Raw genomic sequence first — 21,403 nt, 5'->3', positions numbered from 1 at the left:
GTAGTACCAGGGATCAGTCCAGGCTCCCACCCTTATGTTCTGATTTTAGGATTGCGCTGAAGTGACAGAGAGTCCGCTCGGTTGGATTCTAGTTCTCTTTTATTCAAGCTCGGAAGCATGCCCGTTCGCCTCTGGTTCTGGCAGTTCTCCCAGCTGGAGGTGTAGTTGAATTGGCCTGTTTTGAAGGTCGTGTTATAGCTAGTTAGTCGGGCACTTCATTTGCTTTGACATTACGTAAGACTGAGGGGCTGTGGGTGGCACCTTACTATATGTAGGGAGCCCGACAAGTCTTGCTCTGTCTCCAACTGCTGGTGCGGAGTCACTACCCAGGTGTCTGGACTGATCCGTGGTACTACAGGAACGAAAATTATCAGGTAAGAACTAATTTTCCTTTACTGAGAAGGTGGTGGATGCCTGGAATGCCCTTCCAGAGGAAGTGGTGAAGACTAAAATTGTGAAGGATTTCAAAGGGGCGTGGGATAAACACTGTGGATCCCTAAAGGCTGGAGGATGGGAATAAATAAAAAAGCTTAACCGGCACGGAGCGGCAGTTACTGCCCTTAACAGAAACATGGGGGTAACCTGCATGGAGTGGCAGTTACTACCCTTGTGAGAAACATGGGGGTAACCTGCACGGAGCGGCAGTTACTTCCCTTAACAGAAACATGGGGGTAACCTGCACAGAGCGGCAGTTACTGCCCTTAACAGAAACATGGGGGTAACCTGCATGGAGCAGCAGTTACTGCCCTTAACAGAAACATGGGGGTAACCTGCATGGAGCAGCAGTTACTACCCTTAACAGAAACATGGGGGTAACCTGCACGGAGCAGCAGTTACTGCCCTTAACAGAAACATGGGGGTAACCTGCACGGAGCGGCAGTCACTACCCTTAACAGAAACATGGGGGTAACCTGCACGGAGCGGCAGTTACTACCCTTGTGAGAAACATGGGGGTAACCTGCATGGAGCGGCAGTTACTACCCTTGTGAGAAACATGGGGGTAACCTGCATGGAGCGGCAGTTACTACCCTTGAGAGAAACATGGGGGTAACCTGCATGGAGCAGCAGTTACTGCCCTTAACAGAAACATGGGGGTAACCTGCACGGAGCGGCAGTCACTACCCTTGTGAGAAACATGGGGGTAACCTGCACGGAGCGGCAGTTACTACCCTTAACAGAAACATGGGGGTAACCTGCATAGAGCGGCAGTTACTACCCTTGTGAGAAACATGGGGGTAACCTGCACGGAGCGGCAGTTACTACCCTTGTGAGAAACATGGGGGTAACCTGCACGGAGCGGCAGTTACTACCCTTAACAGAAACATGGGGGTAACCTGCATGGAGTGGCAGTTACTACCCTTGTGAGAAACATGGGGGGTAACCTGCACGGAGCGGCAGTTACTACCCTTAACAGAAACATGGGGGTAACCTGCACGGAGCAGCTGTTACTACCCTTGTGAGAAACATGGGGGTAACCTGCATGGAGCGGCAGTTACTACCCTTGTGAGAAACATGGGGGTAACCTGCATGGAGCGGCAGTTACTACCCTTGTGAGAAACATGGGGGTAACTTGCACGGAGCGGCAGTTACTACCCTTGTGAGAAACATGGGGGTAACCTGCATGGAGCGGCAGTTACTACCCTTGTGAGAAACATGGGGGTAACTTGCACGGAGCGGCAGTTACTACCCTTGTGAGAAACATGGGGGTAACCTGCACGGAGCAGCAGTTACTGCCTTGGGAAGCTTGCTGAGCAGACTAGATGGACCATCTTGGTCTTTTTCTGCCGTCATAACTATGTTACCTTCGTAGACGATGTTTCTAAGCCCTGGGATCAGTATTTATTTATTTATTTTAAGTTTTTCTCTACCGGCATTCGCGATGAATATCGCATCATGTCTGTTTACAATTAACATGGAGAGGGAACAAAAAAGATAATAAATAATAATAATAATAGTAAACATTAAACAAGTGAAGGCTAAGGAATTGCAGTTACAATAAAACAAGGGAGTTATACAACTTGGAACAGAGAAAAGAAGTTAGGGATTTAACAGAGCGAACATATATGCACATAGCGGCATTTGTAGCATTAGTGAATTACCCTGTTGGGGTGGAGTTATTATTTACCATATTAAGGCAAAGTCTAAGCGATTAGTTAATGTTGACTAGTGGTTCAGTTTAGGTCCGGAAAGGCTTTCATAAATAACCACGTTTTGAGTTTTTTCTTAAATGTAGGAAGGCAGGGTTCCTGTCGCAAATCTGGAGGGATGGAGTTCCACAGTGTAGGTCCTGCAGTGGAGAAAGCCCTGTCTCTGGAGGTTATGTGCCGCATGGTTTTGGGGTGTGGTACTTGTAGGGATTCTCTGTAGGACTCTCTGACTGGTCTGTAGGAGGTATATTTTTTGAGTGGAATTTGAAGGTTAAGCGGAGAGAGTTGATGTATGGCTTTGTAAATAGTGGTTATGGATTTATATATGATTCTGTAGTGAATTGGCAGCCAGTGCAGGTCTTTGAGGATTGGTGATATGTGGTCTCTTCTCCGTGTGTTTGTTAATATTCTCGCTGCCATGTTTTGAACCATCTGAAGGGGTTTAGTGTGAGATGAAGGAAGACCTAATAGTATAGAGTTGCAGTAATCTAGTTTAGCAAAGATTATTGATTGCAGAATAGATCTGTAGTCATGAAAGTGGAAAAGTGGTCTTATTCTTTTTAAGACTTGGAGTTTATAGAAGCAGTCCTTGGTAGTTTTATTTATTTATTTATTTGCAGATTTTTATATACCGGGGTACGTAAGTAACATCACCGCGGTTTACATTAAAACAATAATTCAGCATTGCGCTTTACAATATAACATAGAAACTGAACAAATACAAAACCATGTATAACTTTGTATTAAAAGAATATAATCGAAATATAAGAGACTGTGGAAATGGTGAAGAATGGTATAGGACTCAGATCATTAATAGTAGGCTTTTTTAAATAACCAGGTTTTAAGGTTTTGTTTAAATTTTTTGTGACAAATTTCCTGGCGTAATTCAGAGGGCATGGTGTTCCATATTGTTGATCCAGCAATGATGAATGACCGTTCTTTTGTACTAGAAAGTCTAGTCAGATTGGGTGCTGGGATCTTTAGTTTGGCTAAATGCTGGAATCTCGTTGGGCGGGATGAAGTGTTGAATTGTAGATCAGTGAACCAGTGCATATCTCTGTTTTGAATGGCTTTGTGTATCAGCGTCATAGATTTATATATTATCCTGGTAGCCAGTGTAAGGACTGAAGTGCTGGGGTAATGTGCTCGTGGCGGCTTGTGTCGGTGATAATGCGGGCAGCTGCATTTTGCAACATTTGCAAAGGTTGAATTGTAGCTTTAGGTAGACCCAGAAGCAGAGCATTGCAGTAATCAATCTTAGACAAAATAGTTGCCTGCAAGACTGTGCGGAAGTCATATTGGTATTTATGAATGATTTTAGGTTTAGCCTGTTATCAGTGATAGCCCCTAGGTCTCTTACTTGTGGAGTTTGTAAATTGGGTGGTGTATTTGTGTAGATGTTACTGTTTTCAAAGGAGATTAGGAGGAGTTCACTTTTTGAGGAATTTAGTATTAGGTTTAGGCTGGAGAGGAGTCCGTCAATTTTTTGAAGACAAGTTTCCCAGAATTCTAGAGTTTTAGAGTAGGATTCTTTGATGGGGATGATTATCTGGACATCTGCATATAGAAAGTGTTTAAGGTTTAATTTTGTTAGCAGTTGGCACAGAGGGAGCAGGTAGATATTGAAGAGCGTTGGTGAGAGGGAAGAGCCCTGCAGAACTCCCAAAGAGGAAGAATAGTGCTGAGATTCTTTGTTGTGTATTTTGACTTTGTATTTTCTGTTCCCCAAGAACGATTTGAACCACGACAATGCTGTTCCTGTTATTCCAATGTTCGCTAATTGAATTAGTAGGGTGGAGTGGTTAACCGTATCAAAGGCAGCTGAGAGGTCCAGGAGGATCAGTAAGTAGGCGTGACCTTTATCCAGGCCCATGATAAGGTAGTCTGTCAGGGATATGAGTAGTGATTCAGTGCTTAAAGATTTTCGGAAACCATATTGGGTCGGGAACAGAATTTTATGTTCTTCGAGGTAGTCTGAGAGTCTGGCGTTAACTAATTTTTCCATTACCTTGGCTAAGAAAGGGAGATTGGATATTGGACGGAAGTTGGTAGGATCTTTGGGATTTAAGTTAGGTTTTTTTAAGAGCGGTTTGATGGATGCAATTTTCAGGTCGTCGGGGTAGATTCCTTGTGCTAAGGAACAGTTGATAATGTCTGTCAGAGCATTGGAGATGGTGTCTGGTATTAGCAGGAGAAGTTTGGATGGGATGTGGTCTAATGGGTGTGACGATGGTTTCATTTTCTTCAATGCAGAAAGTATCTCTGAAGTAGTGATAGGGTTCAAAGGATTGTAGAATGATGTCTTTGTTGTGATGGAAGTATGGGTTGGATGGCGCTGAATTGTTGGATCTCAGCTGTGTTATAAGGTTGGAGATTTTGTTGCTAAAGAAAAGGGCCAACTCCTGCTTTTTCTTGTGCTTGGTTGGCAGGGATGTCAGGAGTAATGGTTTGCGTTAAATTTGATACATAGGCAAAAAGGGCTTTTGAATAAAAAATGAGATGGTGGATCTTCTGCGCATAGAAGTCCCTTTTTGTTTTTAATGTGGCGCTTTTGTATTGGTGGAGGGCGAGTTTGTAGGCGGAGAGGGAGGTCGGTGAGGGTGCTTTCCGCCATTTGCTTTCATTCTGTCAAAGGGAGTGTTTGAGTTTTTGAAGTTCTTCGTTAAACCAAGGTTGTCTTTTGGAGGTGTTGTGTTTGAGTTTTTTTGTTGCCAGTGGACAGAGTTTGTTTGTTGCTGTTTCTGTTATCTTGGACCAAGAGTGGAGGGCTGAGTTGGGCGAGGAAATGTCTATGAGTGGGAGTTCTGGGACAAGATGATTGTTTAATTCCTCGGAGGTGCAGGATTTCCTGTATATAAATTCTGGTTGCGGGACAAGTTTATTTCTCTTTTGTTCCAACGAAAAGGTGGAAGATATTAATGTATGGTCAGACCAGGGGACAGGTTTGCATATGGGTGGAGTTGCGTGTGAGATGCTTGAGTTTACAAATATGAGGTCCAAGGTGTCCGCAGCCATCAAATATGAGGTCCAAGTATGTCCGCAGCCATCGTGCCAGGATGTGCTGCTGTCCCCTCTGCTCTCCGAGAGCTGCAGCGTTTATCACACTGCATTGCTGGTGCTATTGTACCCCTCTGTTTATTATCTCCACAGGGCTTACTGCCAGCCTTTGTTCACACTGACTCTCCAGAGAACACATCACATATGAAAAATCGGGCACATGAAAATTCACAAAACGGCAAATACTATCCCGAACAGCAACACAAAATCCCCACATGCTCTGAGTCATCCTGCTTCGCCTTCTGCTGATCTGAGTGCCTCTTACTGGAAGAACATAAAAAAAGGAACATCCAGTAAACCCAACTTCAAACTACTGGTACCAAAATCAGTCATGAGCAGAGCGTACTGCCATGCGCCATGAATTACATTATTCAAAAATGGACCTTCATAATATACAATGCTCTGATGTGACAGTACCGCTAATATTATGAAGGCCCATGTTTAGATTAAAATACATTATCCATGATGTATGCAAGTTAGTTTATCACATTTGATAAACCACCTTTCTTCCCATAAAAGAAAAACCAAGACAATGTACTGTACAATTAAAAGAAACAATATCTAACAAACAATAACTAAATGTAAAAAACAAAATAAAAATAGTGCACTAAATAAAAGAATAAACATACATGTATTCCCTGTACGTACCCGGATCAGTCCAGACACCTGGGTTGTGACTCCGCACCAGCAGATGGAGACAGAGCAAAACTTGACGGGCTCCCTACATATAGTAAGGTGCCACCCACAGCCCCTCAGTCTTTCTCTGTCTCCAGCAGATGGGGCAGGTCCACCCACAGTCTCGGGGATCCTTGGTTGTTTTTGTGGCTCGGGGTAGTCAGTCAGGGATCCATTTGTATTTAAGCCTAAGTTGTTAGGGCAGTGTGTGTTTAAAAAAAAAAAAAAAAAAAAAAAAAGAAGAAAGAAGACATAAAGAAGAAGACAGAAGTCTCCCGTCGGGGGAGCCTCCCAGGAGGGTTGGAAGGTCCTGAGAGGACCATCCCCTCCAGGTCGAGGCCGCTGCTGGGGGTCGAGGACCCGGCCTGTGCGGGCAGCAGCGTCGGGGGTGACACCGGGGAGCCCGGTTCACTCACCCCCGCTGGAGCTGAAGACTGCAGGACCACGGCTAGCGGCTAAGTAACAAAAAAAAAAAACCAAAAACCAGCGTGTTTAATTTTGGGCCGCCGGCTCTCTCTCCCTCTTCGCCGTCCCTTCGCCGGTCGGGTCGATCGTTCGCGGAGGGGGGGCGCTGGTTGGGGAGCCTGGTAGCCGAGGTGGTCGACTTGCCGCGCGTGCGGCTCTGCGTGCGCGCGGCTCTCCAGGGACGGGGTCTGCTCCGGATGCGTTGCAGGTGGCAAGGGTCCGTCGGAGGTCACCCGGGGGGGTCGATCGCGGGGGCCCGTTCGCCATCGCGCGCCGGACCTTCGGAGGCCGCGTCCTTTGATCCGTTCCCGCTTAGCGCGGGAACGGACGCCATTTTGTCTACAGTGCGGGAAGCCACGAGGAGGGCGCTCCAAGATGGCGCCCAGCCTCCCGCGCTATCGCCACAGCCCAGGGTTTCGGGGGGAGAGCCCCCAGGGACCCGTGGCTCGGGGAGCCCTTGTGCTGGGGAGGACTCCTCCGGATCGGAGGGCTCGTTTTCGGAGGATTTTTCCCTTTTGATGCAAAAACTGGCGAAATATAAAAAGTCAAGAATAAAGGCTGGGAAGGCTTCAGGGGGCAGGGAAGCACACTCCCAGCCCCGGAAGAGAGCTGCTCGGACCCGGGACGCCCGGGGGGTGCCACGGGAGAAGAGGCAGCCGCGTGGCGACCTGCAGGAGTCGGAGTCAGCGTCCACCGCCTCCTCGGACGAGGAGGCGCTGTTGGGATCCCCTGAGGGCCAGGAGGGCCACGAAGACGAGGGGCAGGCCCAGCCGGGAGCCGGCAAAGGGCCGCAGGCGGCAGAGGGTGATGACCCTAAGGTCATCCGCCTGTTTCGTCGGGAAGAACTTTCTCCACTTATCCCAGCCATTCTGGACGAGATCGGAGTGGATCCTCCTCCAGTGGAGTCCAGGCAGGGGGTCAAGATGGATCCGGTGCTGTTGGGCCTGGCGGGCCCTGCACTGGCCTTCCCTTTTCACTTCTCGGCCTCTGATATATTGTTTCGGGAATGGGATACCCCGGAACTGGGGCTGAAGGTGAGTAAGGCTATGGACAAGCTTTATCCCCTCCCAGAGGACGCGCTGGAACTGCTGCGTCTCCCGCGGGTGGACGCGGCGGTGTCAGCAGTGACGAAGAGGTCCACCATCCCCGTTACGGGTGCTACGGCCCTCCGGGATATCCAAGATAGGAAGCTGGAGGTGCAGTTGAAGAAGATCTTCGAAGTGTCCGCACTGGGAGTGCGGGCAGCCATTTGTAGTACTTTTGCACTGCGAGCGGGGCTCCGGTGGGCCCAAGTACTGCAAGCGAACGCCGACCTCTCCTCGGGGGAGGCTACTCAGGCGGATAACTTGGAGGCGGTGATTGCCTACACCGCCGATGCGATGCACGATTTAATCAGAACATCGGCCAGAGCGATGGTGTCGGCGGTCTCGGCGCGTCGTCTCCTTTGGCTTCGCAACTGGGCTGCGGATGGAGCGTCCAAGGCCCACCTGGGGTCCTTACCATTTAAGGGTAAGCTCCTGTTTGGCAAGCAGCTGGACGATCTGATGCAGTTCCTGAGCGAGAACAAGGCTTTTAAGTTGCCGGAGGATAGGCCCAGGCAGCGGTCGTCCTTTGCTGGAAGGAACAGGTTCCGGTCCAACCGCCGTCAGCGGCCGCAGAGGGGGTCAGGCCAGTCCTATCGGTCCGGCTCGGCTAGATCGTCCTCCTGGTCCCAGTCCTTTCGAGGGAAGAAATTCAACAGAGCCAGTGGACCCTCGTCCGGCTCGGGGTCCAAGTCGGCCCAATGAAACGAGAGGGGTCCATTCCTCGTTGCCTCCAGCCCTCGTACCTTACGTGGGCGCGAGGCTCAACTTGTTTTACGAGGCATGGACCAGAATAACTTCCGACCAGTGGGTCCTCGCGGTGATAAGAGACGGTTACGCGTTAGATTTTGTTCGGCTCCCGGTGGACAAGTTCCTCGTCTCACCCTGCAAGGCCCTCGTCAAGCGCGCCGCTGTCCGGACCACCCTTCGGCGGCTAGTGGACCTGGGCGCAATTACTCCCGTGCCGCAGGATCAGCAGGGCAAGGGAAGGTACTCCATTTACTTCGTGGTCCCAAAGAAGGATGGAGCTTTTCGGCCCATTCTCGATCTAAAGGGCGTCAACCGGTGCCTGCGGGTGCCGCGGTTCAAGATGGAGACAATCCGCTCGGTAATTGCCACGGTTCGTCCGGGCGAGTTCCTCGCTTCGCTGGACCTTACGGAGGCGTACCTTCACATCGGGATTCAGCCGGCTTTTCACCGGTACCTGAGATTCTGCATCCTGGGCGGCCATTACCAGTTCAGGGCTCTTCCCTTCGGCCTCGCCACGGCTCCACGCACTTTCACCAAGGTGATGGTGGTGGTGGCTGCCCAGCTCCGGAGGGAAGGGCTGCTGGTGCATCCTTACTTGGACGATTGGCTCATCCGGGCGAAATCGGAGGCCGAGTGTCGGCAGGCGATTGCCAGGGTCCTACAACTCTTGCGATCGCTCGGTTGGGTGGTCAACTTGTCCAAGAGTCATCTGCAGCCTATGCAGCGGTTGGAGTATCTGGGGGCCCTGTTCGACACCGAGAGGGCCATGGTGTCGCTGACTCAGGAGAGAGTGGGCAAGCTCCAGCGACAGGTGCGCCACATTTTGTCCATGCGGTGCCCGCTGGTTTGCGATTACCTGAGGGTCTTGGGTTCCATGGCGTCGACCCTCGCTCTGGTCCCTTGGGCATTCGCTCATCTGCGACCGTTACAATCAGCGTTACTTTCCCGCTGGAAGCCGGTTTCGGAGGAGTTCCATCTTCCGTTGCCTCTCACGCCCTGTGCCAGGGCCAGTCTGCACTGGTGGCTCTCCCGGGATCATCTGTCCTGCGGGGTGTCTCTGGTCATGCCCACCTGGACGGTAGTGACGACGGATGCCAGTCTACTCGGATGGGGGGCGGTCTGCGGAGGCCGCTCGGTCCAGGGGCAGTGGTCGAGCCAGCAGTCAAGGTGGTCCATCAACCGCTTGGAGACAAGGGCGGTGTCGTTGGCCCTGCAAGCGTTCCTTCCGTGGATACGGGGCCAGGCGGTTCGGGTGCTCTCGGACAACGCAACCACGGTGGCGTATATCAATCGTCAAGGGGGCACGAGGAGCCAGCAAGTGGCGGAGGAGGCAAGGCTGCTCATGATCTGGGCGGAGCAACACCTCAGCGGCTTGGCGGCGTCTCACATCGCAGGTGTGGACAACGTTCAGGCGGATTTCCTCAGCCGGCATCGGCTGGATCCAGGCGAGTGGGAGCTACCAGACATGGCGTATCGCCTCATCTGTGCCAGGTGGGGAACGCCACGCCTGGACCTGATGGCCACCGCTCACAACGCAAAGGCCCCACGGTTCTTCAGCCGTCGGAGGGAACGGGGCGCAGAAGGAGTCGATGCTCTAGTACTTCCCTGGCCCACGGACGTGTTGATATATGTGTTTCCCCCGTGGCCGCTGATAGGCAAGGTTCTTCGCCGAATCGAGTTACATCCGGCGGACGTGATCCTGGTGGCGCCTGAGTGGCCAAGGCGCCCGTGGTTCGTGGACCTCATTCAGCTGGCGGCGGAGCCTCCGCTTCGGTTTCACGGGGCCGCATCTCTTCTGCGACAAGGACCCGTCTGTTTGGAGGATGCGGATCACTTTTGTCTCGCGGCATGGCTTTTGAAAGGGCGCGCTTAAGGACTAAGGGGTACTCTGAGGCTGTGATTGCGACCTTGTTGAGGGCTCGAAAACAGTCTACATCCTTAGCCTATATGAGGGTGTGGACGGTTTTTGAGGACTGGTGTAGTACTAATGAGGTGGATCCTGTACGTCCCCCGGTGCCGGGGGTCCTCGCCTTTCTGCAAGAGGGCCTCTCGAAGGGGCTGGCCTGGAGTACCCTGAAGGTCCAGATAGCTGCGCTTGGTTGTCTGCGCGGTAAGGTTCGCGGAGTGTCCTTGGCGTGTCATCCGGATGTGGTGCGTTTTCTTCGCGGGGCAAAGCATTTACGCCCTCCGGTACGGAATCCTTGTCCGTCTTGGAATTTGAATTGCGTGCTCTCGGCGCTTGGGGGAGCACCGTTTGAGCCTCTTAAGCGGGCGACGCTGAAAGATCTTACTTTGAAGACCGTGTTTCTAGTAGCCATCACGTCTGCTCGTCGGGTCTCAGAGTTGCAGGCCTTGTCCTGTCGGGAACCGTTCTTGCGATTTTCGCAGGGCGGAGTTTCCCTGCGGACGGTGCCGTCCTTTTTGCCTAAGGTGGTGTCCTCGTTTCACTTAAATCAGTCAGTGGACCTTCCAGGTTTTGAGGTCGGGGATCAGATGGACAAGGGGATGAAAGAGTTAAGGAAGCTCGACGTTCGCAGGATTCTGCTTCGGTATCTGGAGGTTACGAATCCTTTCCGGGTTTCCGACCATCTGTTCGTCCTCTGGTCCGGGCCTCGCCGGGGGTCTGCTGCGTCGCGGGCCACTATTGCGCGTTGGCTCAAAGAGGCCATTAGCTCCGCATATCTTCTGCACGGCAAGGTGGCACCTGGGGGGGCTTCGTGCTCATTCCACTCGGGCGCAAGCCACGTCCTGGGCCGAGGTCTCTCAGGTGTCCACGCAGGAGATCTGTAGAGCTGCGACGTGGAAGTCCTTGCATACTTTCACTAGGCATTACAGGCTGGATGTCCAGGCGTCTGAAGCGCCGGGGTTTGGAGCGAGTGTCCTCCGAGTGGGACTCTCTGCTTCCCACCCTCGGTAGTTTGCTCTGGTACATCCCAGGTGTCTGGACTGATCCGGGTACGTACAGGGAAATGGAAATTAGTTCTTACCTGATAATTTTCGTTCCTGTAGTACCACGGATCAGTCCAGGCTCCCGCCCGTCTGTTCGGTACGATGAAGAGAGAGAGAGTCCGCTCGTTTGGTTATTCGTACTGCAATTGTTCCAGTTCTTGGCATAATGCCGCTTGCCTCTGGTCTGATGTTTTCGGTTTTCAGCCAGGGGGTGTTTGAATTGGTTAAAATTGTTCTAGTTAGTTAGTCGGGCACTGATTTGCTTTGACAGTTCGTTCGACTGAGGGGCTGTGGGTGGCACCTTACTATATGTAGGGAGCCCGTCAAGTTTTGCTCTGTCTCCATCTGCTGGTGCGGAGTCACAACCCAGGTGTCTGGACTGATCCGTGGTACTACAGGAACGAAAATTATCAGGTAAGAACTAATTTTCATATAAGACACATCTAATAACATAAACATCAAATAAAAGAAATAAAAACTTGAAAATTTACAAAGAACATAATTAAAAACTAAGGAAAAGTAAAATGTCGTTCATGGACCACACTAGAATATAAGAAATGCCATACTGGGTCAGGTCCATCAAGCCCAGCATCCTATTGCTGATTGTGGCTAGTATGGGCCATGAGTACCAAGTAGAAACCCAAAGAATAGATCCAGTCCTTGCTCATAACCAGGGATAAGCGGTGGCTTTACTAAGTCTACAGAGCCAGTTACAGTTTATGGATTTTTCCTCCATGAACTTGCCCAAATCCTTTTTAAACCCAGTTACACTAACTGCTTTCACCACCTCTTCTGACAACAATTTTCACGGTTTAATTGAGTGCTAAATGAAAAAAGACTTTCTTCAATTCATTTGAAATGTGCTGCCTAATAGTTTATTGGAAAGGGTAAATAACTGTTCCTATCCTGTCTCTTTTCCAGGCTGAAGTGCCCTAACCTCTTTAGCCTTTCCTCATAGGGATGTTGTCCATCTCTATTATCATTTTGGTCGCCCTTCTCTGAACCTTTTAAAATTCTGCTGTCTGTTTTGAGATGCGACAACCGGATTGCACACAGTACTCCAGATACGGGCTGACCATGGAGTGATACAGAGACATTATGATATTCTCTCTTTTATTCCCAATTCCTTCCCTAATAATCCCCAGCATTGTTTGTGTATGATAGATGAACACAAGATGAGGATGCACCATGGAGTGATACAGAGACATTATGATATTCTCTGTTTCTTCTCCATTCCTTTCCTAATAATCCCCAGCATTCTGTTTGTGTATGATATATGAACACAAGATGAGGATGCACCATGGAGTGATACAGAGGCATTATGATATTCTCTGTTTTATTCTCCATTCCTTTCCTAATAATCCCCAGCATTCTGTTTGTGTATGATATATGAACACAAGATGAGGATGCACCATGGAGTGATACAGAGGCATTATGATATTCTCTGTTTTATTCTCCATTCCTTTCCTAATAATCCCCAGCATTCTGTTTGTGTATGATATATGAACACAAGATGAGGATGCACCATGGAGGGATACAGAGGCATTATGATATTCTCTGTTTTATTCTCCTTCCTTTCCTAATAATCTCCAGCATTCTGTTTGTGTATGATATATGAACACAAGATGAGGATGCACCATGGAGTGATACAGAGACATTATGATATTCTCTGTTTTATTCTCCATTTCTTTCCTAATAATCCCCAGCATTCTGTTTGTGTATGATATATGAACACAAGATGAGGTCGCACCATGGAGTGATACAGAGGCATTATGATATTCTCTGTTTATTCTCCATTCCTTTCCTAATAATCCCCAGCATTCTGTTTGTGTATGATATATGAACACAAGATGAGGATGCACCATGTAGTGATACAGAGGCATTATGATATTCTCTGTTTTATTCTCCATTCCTTCCCTAATAATCCCCAGCATTCTGTTTGTGTATGATATATGAACACAAGATGAGGTCGCACCATGGAGTGATACAGAGACATTATGATATTCTCTGTTTATTCTCCATTCCTTTCCTAATAATCCCCAGCATTCTGTGTGTGTATGATATATGAACACAAGATGAGGTCGCACCATGGAGTGATACAGAGACATTATGATATTCTCTGTTTTATTCTCCATTCCTTTCCTAATAATCCCCAGCATTCTGTTTGTGTATGATATATGAACACAAGATGAGGATGCACCATGGAGTGATACAGAGACATTATGATATTCTCTGTTTTATTCTCCATTCCTTTCCTAATAATCCCCAGCATTCTGTTTGTGTATGATATATGAACACAAGATGAGGATGCACCATGGAGTGATACAGAGGCATTATGATATTCTCTGTTTTATTCTCCATTCCTTTCCTAATAATCCCCAGCATTCTGTTTGTGTATGATATATGAACACAAGATGAGGATGCACCATGGAGTGATACAGAGACATTATGATATTCTCTGTTTTATTCTCCATTCCTTTCCTAATAATCCCCAGCATTCTGTTTGTGTATGATATATGAACACAAGATGAGGATGCACCATGGAGTGATACAGAGGCATTATGATATTCTCTGTTTTATTCTCCATTCCTTTCCTAATAATCCCCAGCATTCTGTTTGTGTATGATATATGAACACAAGATGAGGATGCACCATGGAGTGATACAGAGGCATTATGATATTCTCTGTTTTATTCTCCATTCCTTTCCTAATAATCCCCAGCATTCTGTTTGTGTATGATATATGAACACAAGATGAGGATGCACCATGGAGTGATACAGAGACATTATGATATTCTCTGTTTTATTCTCCATTCCTTTCCTAATAATCCCCAGCATTCTGTTTGTGTATGATATATGAACACAAGATGAGGATGCACCATGGAGTGATACAGAGACATTATGATATTATCTGTTTTATTCTCCAGTCCTTTCCTAATAATCCCCAGCATTCTGTTTGTGTATGATATATGAACACAAGATGAGGATGCACCATGGAGTGATACAGAGGCATTATGATATTCTCTGTTTTATTCTCCATTCCTTTCCTAATAATCCCCAGCATTCTGTTTGGTTTTTGGGCCACTGCCACACAATGAGCCAATTATTTCCTAGTACTGTCCTCAAGGACTCCAAAACTTTTTCTGGCTGGAGACGTGTAATATAGAAGGCAGCTTGGATTATTTTTCCCTGTAGGCCTCACTTTGCCCAATCCCCAGTCTCACAAGGTCCTGTTGCACTTCCTCCTTACCTAACAACTTTGAATAATTTTGTATCATCTGAAAATGTAATCACCTCCCTCATCGTTCCCTTTTCCAGATCATTTATAAATATATTTAAAAGTATGAGTCGCATTACATGTTCCTGGGGCACCCCACTGCTTATCTCAATTCTTAGCACAAGCAGCCACTGATTATAGTGGAGCTTATCCCATCCCCAATTCATAAGAAACTGAAAACCACTTTCCCTTCTCCATCATCTCGCCCACTCGGTGAAACTCCAGAGCTCAGCCTGCCTGTGGAGGTGGGAGCTCTCCTGGAGGCTCTGGAGATTTTATTCTCCTACCTAACATCTGAAATGTGGCTTCCTGTATCTGCCTGTGTTATTGGTGCCCACATGTGCTATGTCCGCCGGCTCCTCCCCAGCACGCTTTAAAATCATATCCACCGCCTTTGCACCAGGCAGGCAACCCTCCGTCTATCTGCGTTTCTAATGATTGATTGGGCCTTGTTCCTTCTCGCTTGGGCACTTGCCCTGGAAACACATCCTTGGTACGAAAGGATAAAGCATCATGTGGAGGACGGGTACCACTTCTGCCACACCAAGGTGACTGTTTCCTTTTAGATGACCCTTTCTCCACCAGCGGGCAAGGGACCCCTGTATTATGTCCCTGAAGATCTTCTCTATATAACGCTGTCTACGTCTGACCTCCAGGAGATCATAACGCCAGATGAAAACATTCAACCTCCCATCAGCAGGCAGCAGTCGTAGATACGACACAAGGTAGCCCCTATCTCACTGCTGGACTGCTGTCTGTGTCATTCTGTTTTTAGTTATTAAGTCCCTAAAATTTATTTGGTATATCTTTGTTTACACTGTTTGCCAGTGACCTATTATTTCCTTAAATTGTAGTTGGGGTTGATTGCACTTATTTGTGTGAACTTATTAATTGATTCCTATAATACACAATTTTTTTCAGCCCCCTAATTATGCAGTAGTCTTAATGAAAATTTGAGAGTGTGGTAGGAGGGATGCTAAAAATATTTATAGCCTAGCAAGCAGATGAGTTATTTTAAAACTTTTGAATAGTTGCTATAAAAAAAAATACAGTGTTCTCAGTAAACATCATTCACTTCTTGTTTTTATTTTATTTTTTCTTGGAATATCAATGTTGATATAAAAGGATCAGTGGAAAACATATTTCCATTGATTTTTCTCCTGTACCATTGTCATTTTTCCATTGATTTTTTTTTTGTTATAAAATTCGCAGAAAAGAATAAAATAAGCTGAAAATGAAGGTGCCTAGGTATAGAGAAATCTCAGCATTTCCCAGTGCAAAATCCTAATCTCACAAGCTGTAATACCATCACGATAGGTTTTCAAAACTGATTGTTCCTGTTTGAACCCCAGATCAGTCCAGACCAGTGGATTTTGCATCCCTACCAGCAGATGGAGGCAGAGAACTGAAAGCTTTGAGGCACTGCTACATAACCGAGAGTGCCACCTGCAGCCCCTCAGTATTTCTCTGTCTCCAGCAGATGGAAGAGGTGCAAACCTGTAGTTAAGAAGAAAGAAAGAAGGAACAGAAGAAGAGAAGTTAGAAGAACATAAGAAATTGCCATGCTGGGTCAGACCAAGTGTCCATCAAGCCCAGCATCCTGTTTCCAACAGAGGCCAAAACCAGGCCACAAGAACCTGGCAATTACCCAAACACTAAGAAGATCCCATGCTACTGATGCAATTAATAGCAGTGGCTATTCCCTAAGTAAAATTGATTAATAGCAGGTAATGGACTTCTCCAAGAACTTATCCAAACCTTTTTTGAACCCAGCTACACTAACTGCACCAACCACATCCTCTGGCAACAAATTCCAGAGTTTAATTGTGCATTGAGTGAAAAAGAATTTTCTTTGATTAGTCCTAAATGTGCTACTTGCTAACTTCATGGAGTGCCCCCTGGTCTTTCTATTATTCGAAAGTGTAAATAACCGAGTCACATCTACTTGTTCAAGTCCTCTCATGATCTTAAAGACCTCTATCTTATCCCCACTCAGGCATCTCTTCTCCAAGCTGAACAGGCCTAACCTCTTCAGCCTTTACTCATAGGGGAGCTGTTCCATCCCCTTTATCATTTTGGTCGCCCCTCTCTGCACCCCGTCCATCGCAACCACATCCTTCCTGAGATGCGGTGACCAGAACCGCACACAGCACTCAAGGCGTGGTCCCACCATGGAGCAACACAGACACCACGACATTCTCCGCCTCATTAACCATTCTCTTCCTAATAATTCCTAACATTGTTACAAATTTTAACTAATAGATCAGAAATTTCATTTTTGAGTTCCTTCAGTACCCTAGGATGCATACCATCCGGTCCAGGTGATTTGCTACTCTTTAGTTTGTCAATCTGGCCTACTTCATCTTCCAGGTTCACAGTGATTTCGTTCAGTTCGTCTGACTCATCACCCCTGAAAACCATCTCTGGAACTGGTATCTCCCCAACATCCTCATTAGTAAACACGGAGGCAAAGAATTCATTTAGTCTTTCTGCAATGGCCTTATCTTCCCTAAGAGCCCCTTTAACTCCTCTGTCATCTAATGGTCCAACCGACTCCCTCACAGGTTTCTTGCTTTGGATATATTTTAAAAGGTTTTTATTATGAGTTTTTGCCTCTATGGCCAACTTCATTTCAAATTCTCTCTTCGCCTGTCTTATCAAAGTTTTACACTTAGCTTGACAATGCTTATGCTTTATCCTATTTTCTTCTGATGGATCCTTCTTCCAATTTTTGAAGGATGTCCCTGAGGTGTTTGGTTCCTTCGTGGGCCATCTCTCAGGTTGAGCCGGGCGAGCGGGCAGGGGGTTGGTAATCCCTGATCAGCTTTAGCCCGCAGCACATCCCTCTTAAGTGCATCCATAAAACACTCACCAAACCGAAATCTCCATTCAGCTAACAAAGGTCTATTAAAAATTCCACCTGCTCGTCACAAATTTACCTCAACTCAGAAGAGAGCCACATCCCTATGAAGCCTTGAACTCTGGTTCTCCCTCCCAACCGAACTGAGAACACAACGAAATTTAAAAACCTTCAAAAAAGAACTAAATGTTCACCAGAGCCTACCAAAACACCCTATGACTCTGTGCTACAACTTCCCTCCCTATTGACCCATATAATCATGCAAGATCCAATCCAAAACACGTAATTTAACCTGTACAACTTACAACCAAACTGTGTTTATAACGACTAAAATAACTCTGTTAACAAGCCTATGAAATTTTGAACACTGTTAAACATCGAAACTTTGTAAACTGTTGTGATGGCGAAACCGAACGATGGTATATAAAACTCGATAGATAAATAAATAAAGCTTAAATCCCACCTTTTCAATATTGCTTTTAATGAATAATTTACTTTTAGTCTACTTTTAGTTTTTGTCTATTTCAGAATTTAAAATCCATTTTATTTTACATTTTATTTTGCTTAAAATTTACTTTATGTAGATTTCTTTTGTCAAACACTGCGAGTGTATCTTTGTAATCTGCCCTGAATGTAAGAAGGGCGGACTAGAAATATTTTAAAATAAATATTGTGCTGTGTCTGTGATTATCCTAGGCTAGCACAGAGGATGGATTTATGTACTGTCTGGATGCTCGCTCCGATAAGCCACTTTTCACATTAAAGGCTCATGATGGAGAAATATCTGGTGAGTGTTAGAGCTTAATTTTTATATTTTGCATAAATGGTCAAAACTGGCTACTGAAGCCTCCGCCTCACTGGTCCTATCCTTGCTGACATTGTCTTTCATCTGGGCCAGAGGGAACAGCCAATGTCATCTGGGAAGCCAGCAAGGGCTTGTGTTAGGCCTCACAGCACCTATGCACTTCCCTTGCCTCCGTTAGCCTAAACCCGGGCCCTGGAGCAGCAGGCCAAAGAGGGAATGGTGACTGTCTGACAACATTGTATGAGTTCTCATCGAATGAGGATGAAAAGGCCTAGGCACAGGACTAAGCTAAGTAAATACGCGCAGGTCCCCAGAGGCAGGCAGAGCTCCGGAGTCTCAATGCGTGGATGAGACGATGTGCAAGGAAGAGGGATTCAGTTTTGTTAGGAACTGGGGAACCTTTTGGGGAAGGGGGAGTCTCTTCCGAAGGGATGGGCTCCACCTTAACCAGGGTGGAACCAGACTGCTGGCGTTAACCTTTAAAAAGGAGATAGAGCAGCTTTTAAACTAGAACAAAGGGGAAAGCCGACAGTCGCTCAGCAGTGCATGGTTCGGAGAGAGGTATCTTCAAAGGATACTAATGATGCATTAGAATTAGGGCATCCCGACAGTGAGGTTCCAATAATTAGAAAAGTAGTCCAAGTGCCTGTAACTAAAAACTCACCTGAGCTAAAACATTTTAACTTATCCCTATCAATTAAAAAGCAGAATGAAAATACAACAAAAAACCAAACTTTGAAATGTTTGTATGCTAATGCCAGAAGTCTAAGAAGTAAGATGGGAGAATTAGAATGTATAGCAGTAAATGATGACATAGACTTAATTGGCATCTCAGAGACATGGTGGAAAGAGGATAACCAATGGGATAGTGCAGGGCCATAGCTAGCCGTGACCACAGGCCACATCAAAAAGGCACTTCCAGTCACAGTGGAACAGAGGCAGATCAAAGTTTCTTAAGCAGCAGTGCAACCGCTACAGCTTCTCTCCCTTCCGGGGCTGCTAGTGCTTCTAGCATGGAAAAACACTTGCAGCCATGCAGGCTAAGCAGGGCGGACAGACGCCGGCAAAGAAGCAGGTACTGCTGCCTGTCTAGTCAGCGCCAGAGCGTGATCCCAGATCAGTCCAGACTCCTGCGTTTTGCCTCCCTGCCAGCAGATGGAGACAAAGTTTTGCTGATGCTGCCACTTAACCTCATGTACCATCTGCAGCTCCTCAGTATTTCTCTGTCTCCAGCAGATGGTGGAGTTAAGTTTTATTCTTTTGAGCCTTTCTCCCAGGGGATTTTTGGATCCTGGTGGGTCCTTCCCTGTCTGATAGAAGTGGATGAATGTGGGGTTAGTAATCCTTTTGTAGGCTTGGTCCATGCACCCACGGGGTGTAAATCTGGTTGTCCAGATTCCTTCCCTTCATGAGGTCGCTACAGCGGCTACAGGCTCAGGGAGTGGTTTCTCTTTAAAGCTGAGGTTGCCCTGTGTTTCTTTTTTTTCAGGTTTGCTAACTTCTTAAAGTTTATATAAATAAAACAAAAAAAGGCAAATCCTCCTCCTCAGGGGTGTGCATGCTGCGTGTGCGGCTTGGTGCGATCTCGGGTTTATCGAGAGGCCCTCTGTGCCAGTTGCGCCGCGGCTGAGGAAGGCCCGTCCAAGGGTTGGGTGGTGGCAAGAGGCTGCGTTTCGCTTCGCCACCACATCGGAAGCCTTGTTGGGTAGCACAGCAGGTAGAGGATCCCTTCCCGCTCGGCGTGGGGACGGCGGCCATTTTAAGTCTAGGTTGGTCATTCTCGTGCCATCGGGGGGGGGAGGATACGCTCCTTTGTGGTTGTCCCCGATTCTTTTTAGCGCTGAAGGAGACCAGGAAGGCTCGGAGGAGGAGTCCTGCTCTGCTAGGCATGATAACCCTCAGCCGTTTTCATCTGATTTTGTGTTATTACTGCATGAGGCTTATCTGGCCAGGTAGCAGGTGCCTTTGCTCCTTCGGCGTCCTAGTGGTTGATCAGAGGGGCAGCTGATGGGTTACCAGGCACCTTAGGGGTCTGCAGGTCACATCCCGGCAGTTCTGGAGGGGGAGGATTCGGAGACTCTGTTTCTCCTGTGGGAGCTGGAGCCCCGCTTGAGCAAGATGTGCCTGTAGACCCTGGCTCGGGAGTTGATGTCCAGGGAGCTGTTATGGATGATTTCCCGGTTTCCGAAAGTGATGACCCAAAGGTTTTTGTTGCAGTGCAGACGCATACCTGACCGTCGGGAGATGCCTCCTGACACGACGCAGTCATTCCCTGTTGGCATCATGGCTGTGCGCCACACTCAGCTGGCAACACTCCTCCCCTCACATTGACGTCTTTCTGAGGGGCCTTGCGTCAGCATGGGAAAATTATAGTATTTAGCCCGGCGTTTCAGATCCAGCAATGCCTCGGCCATAGGCTTGCTTGTGCTGATGCCTTTTGGTGATTCTGTGTTGCCTCAAGACCAGGACTGTTTTCTGGATTTCCTTGCCTACCTCTGTCCTGGACTGCCCATTGGATTTGTTTGCCTGCTGCCTGCCTCTGACCTGGACTGTCCTTTGGATTTGTTTTGTTTTCCGCCCGCCTCTGACCCGGACTGACTATTGGATTCTGTTTGCCTGCTGCCTTCTCTGACCCGGACTGCGTATCAGATTCTGTGTCTTGGCTACCTCGGCCGAATCTCTGTGCTGATCTAACTCAGGTAAGGCTGTTATACTAGCACTTGGGTCCACGAAACGTAACAGTTATGCATTTTTTCTGGAAGGAGGAATTAGATCTTCTAATTAAATCTAATTCCTCAAGTTCTTCACGAGCTGGATGTTAAAGTGCCTCAAGAGTATTCGGATCTGGAAGGTGCTGATCCAGTTCTTGACAGTTTGAGGACCCCGCCAACAGCCTTCCCTTATCACAAATCGGTGAAGAAGCTCGTGGACAGGAAGTGGGATTCTCCTGAGGCCAGCTTGAAGGTGGGGAGAGCTATGGCGAAGCTTTACCTCCTGCCCGAGCAGATGTTACAACTGTCTGCAGAAACTAAGACAACTATTTCAGTTGCAGGGTCCGCAGCATTGAAGGATATGCAGGACTGCTAGTTAGGGGTACTTTTAAAGAGGATTTTTGAGGTGTCTGCCTTAAGTCTGCAGGCTGCTATTTGTACAAACCTTATGCAGAGGGCCTGTTTATGCTGGTTCAACAGCTACAGGAGACAGCTAACCTCTGGAGGAGATGTGAACAGGGCGGAGCACATAGAGGCGGCAATGGCAGATGCCTTGTATGATTTAGTGAGGACATCGTCTAGAATTATGATATCTGCAGTGTCCACCAGGAGGCCATTGTGGTTGC

At 47.6% G+C, this 21,403-nt stretch overlaps 1 protein-coding gene across 1 annotated transcript in view; it reads left to right on the top strand.

Annotated features, from left to right (window-relative positions):
- PWP1 (PWP1 homolog, endonuclein) overlaps positions 1-21,403 on the top strand; it is a 129,869-nt gene that overhangs the window by 85,028 nt on the left and 23,438 nt on the right. Inside the window, exon 12 of the mRNA XM_029597379.1 lies at positions 17,958-18,048. Coding sequence (XP_029453239.1) covers positions 17,958-18,048 — 91 coding nt within the window. The remainder of the gene's footprint in view (positions 1-17,957; positions 18,049-21,403) is intronic.

This window comes from Rhinatrema bivittatum, chromosome 4 (genome assembly GCF_901001135.1).
Source record: "Rhinatrema bivittatum chromosome 4, aRhiBiv1.1, whole genome shotgun sequence".
NCBI lineage: Eukaryota > Metazoa > Chordata > Amphibia > Gymnophiona > Rhinatrematidae > Rhinatrema > Rhinatrema bivittatum.
The sequence above is the reverse complement of the archived record's forward strand: the minus strand, read 5'-3'. Positions and strand labels throughout refer to the sequence as shown.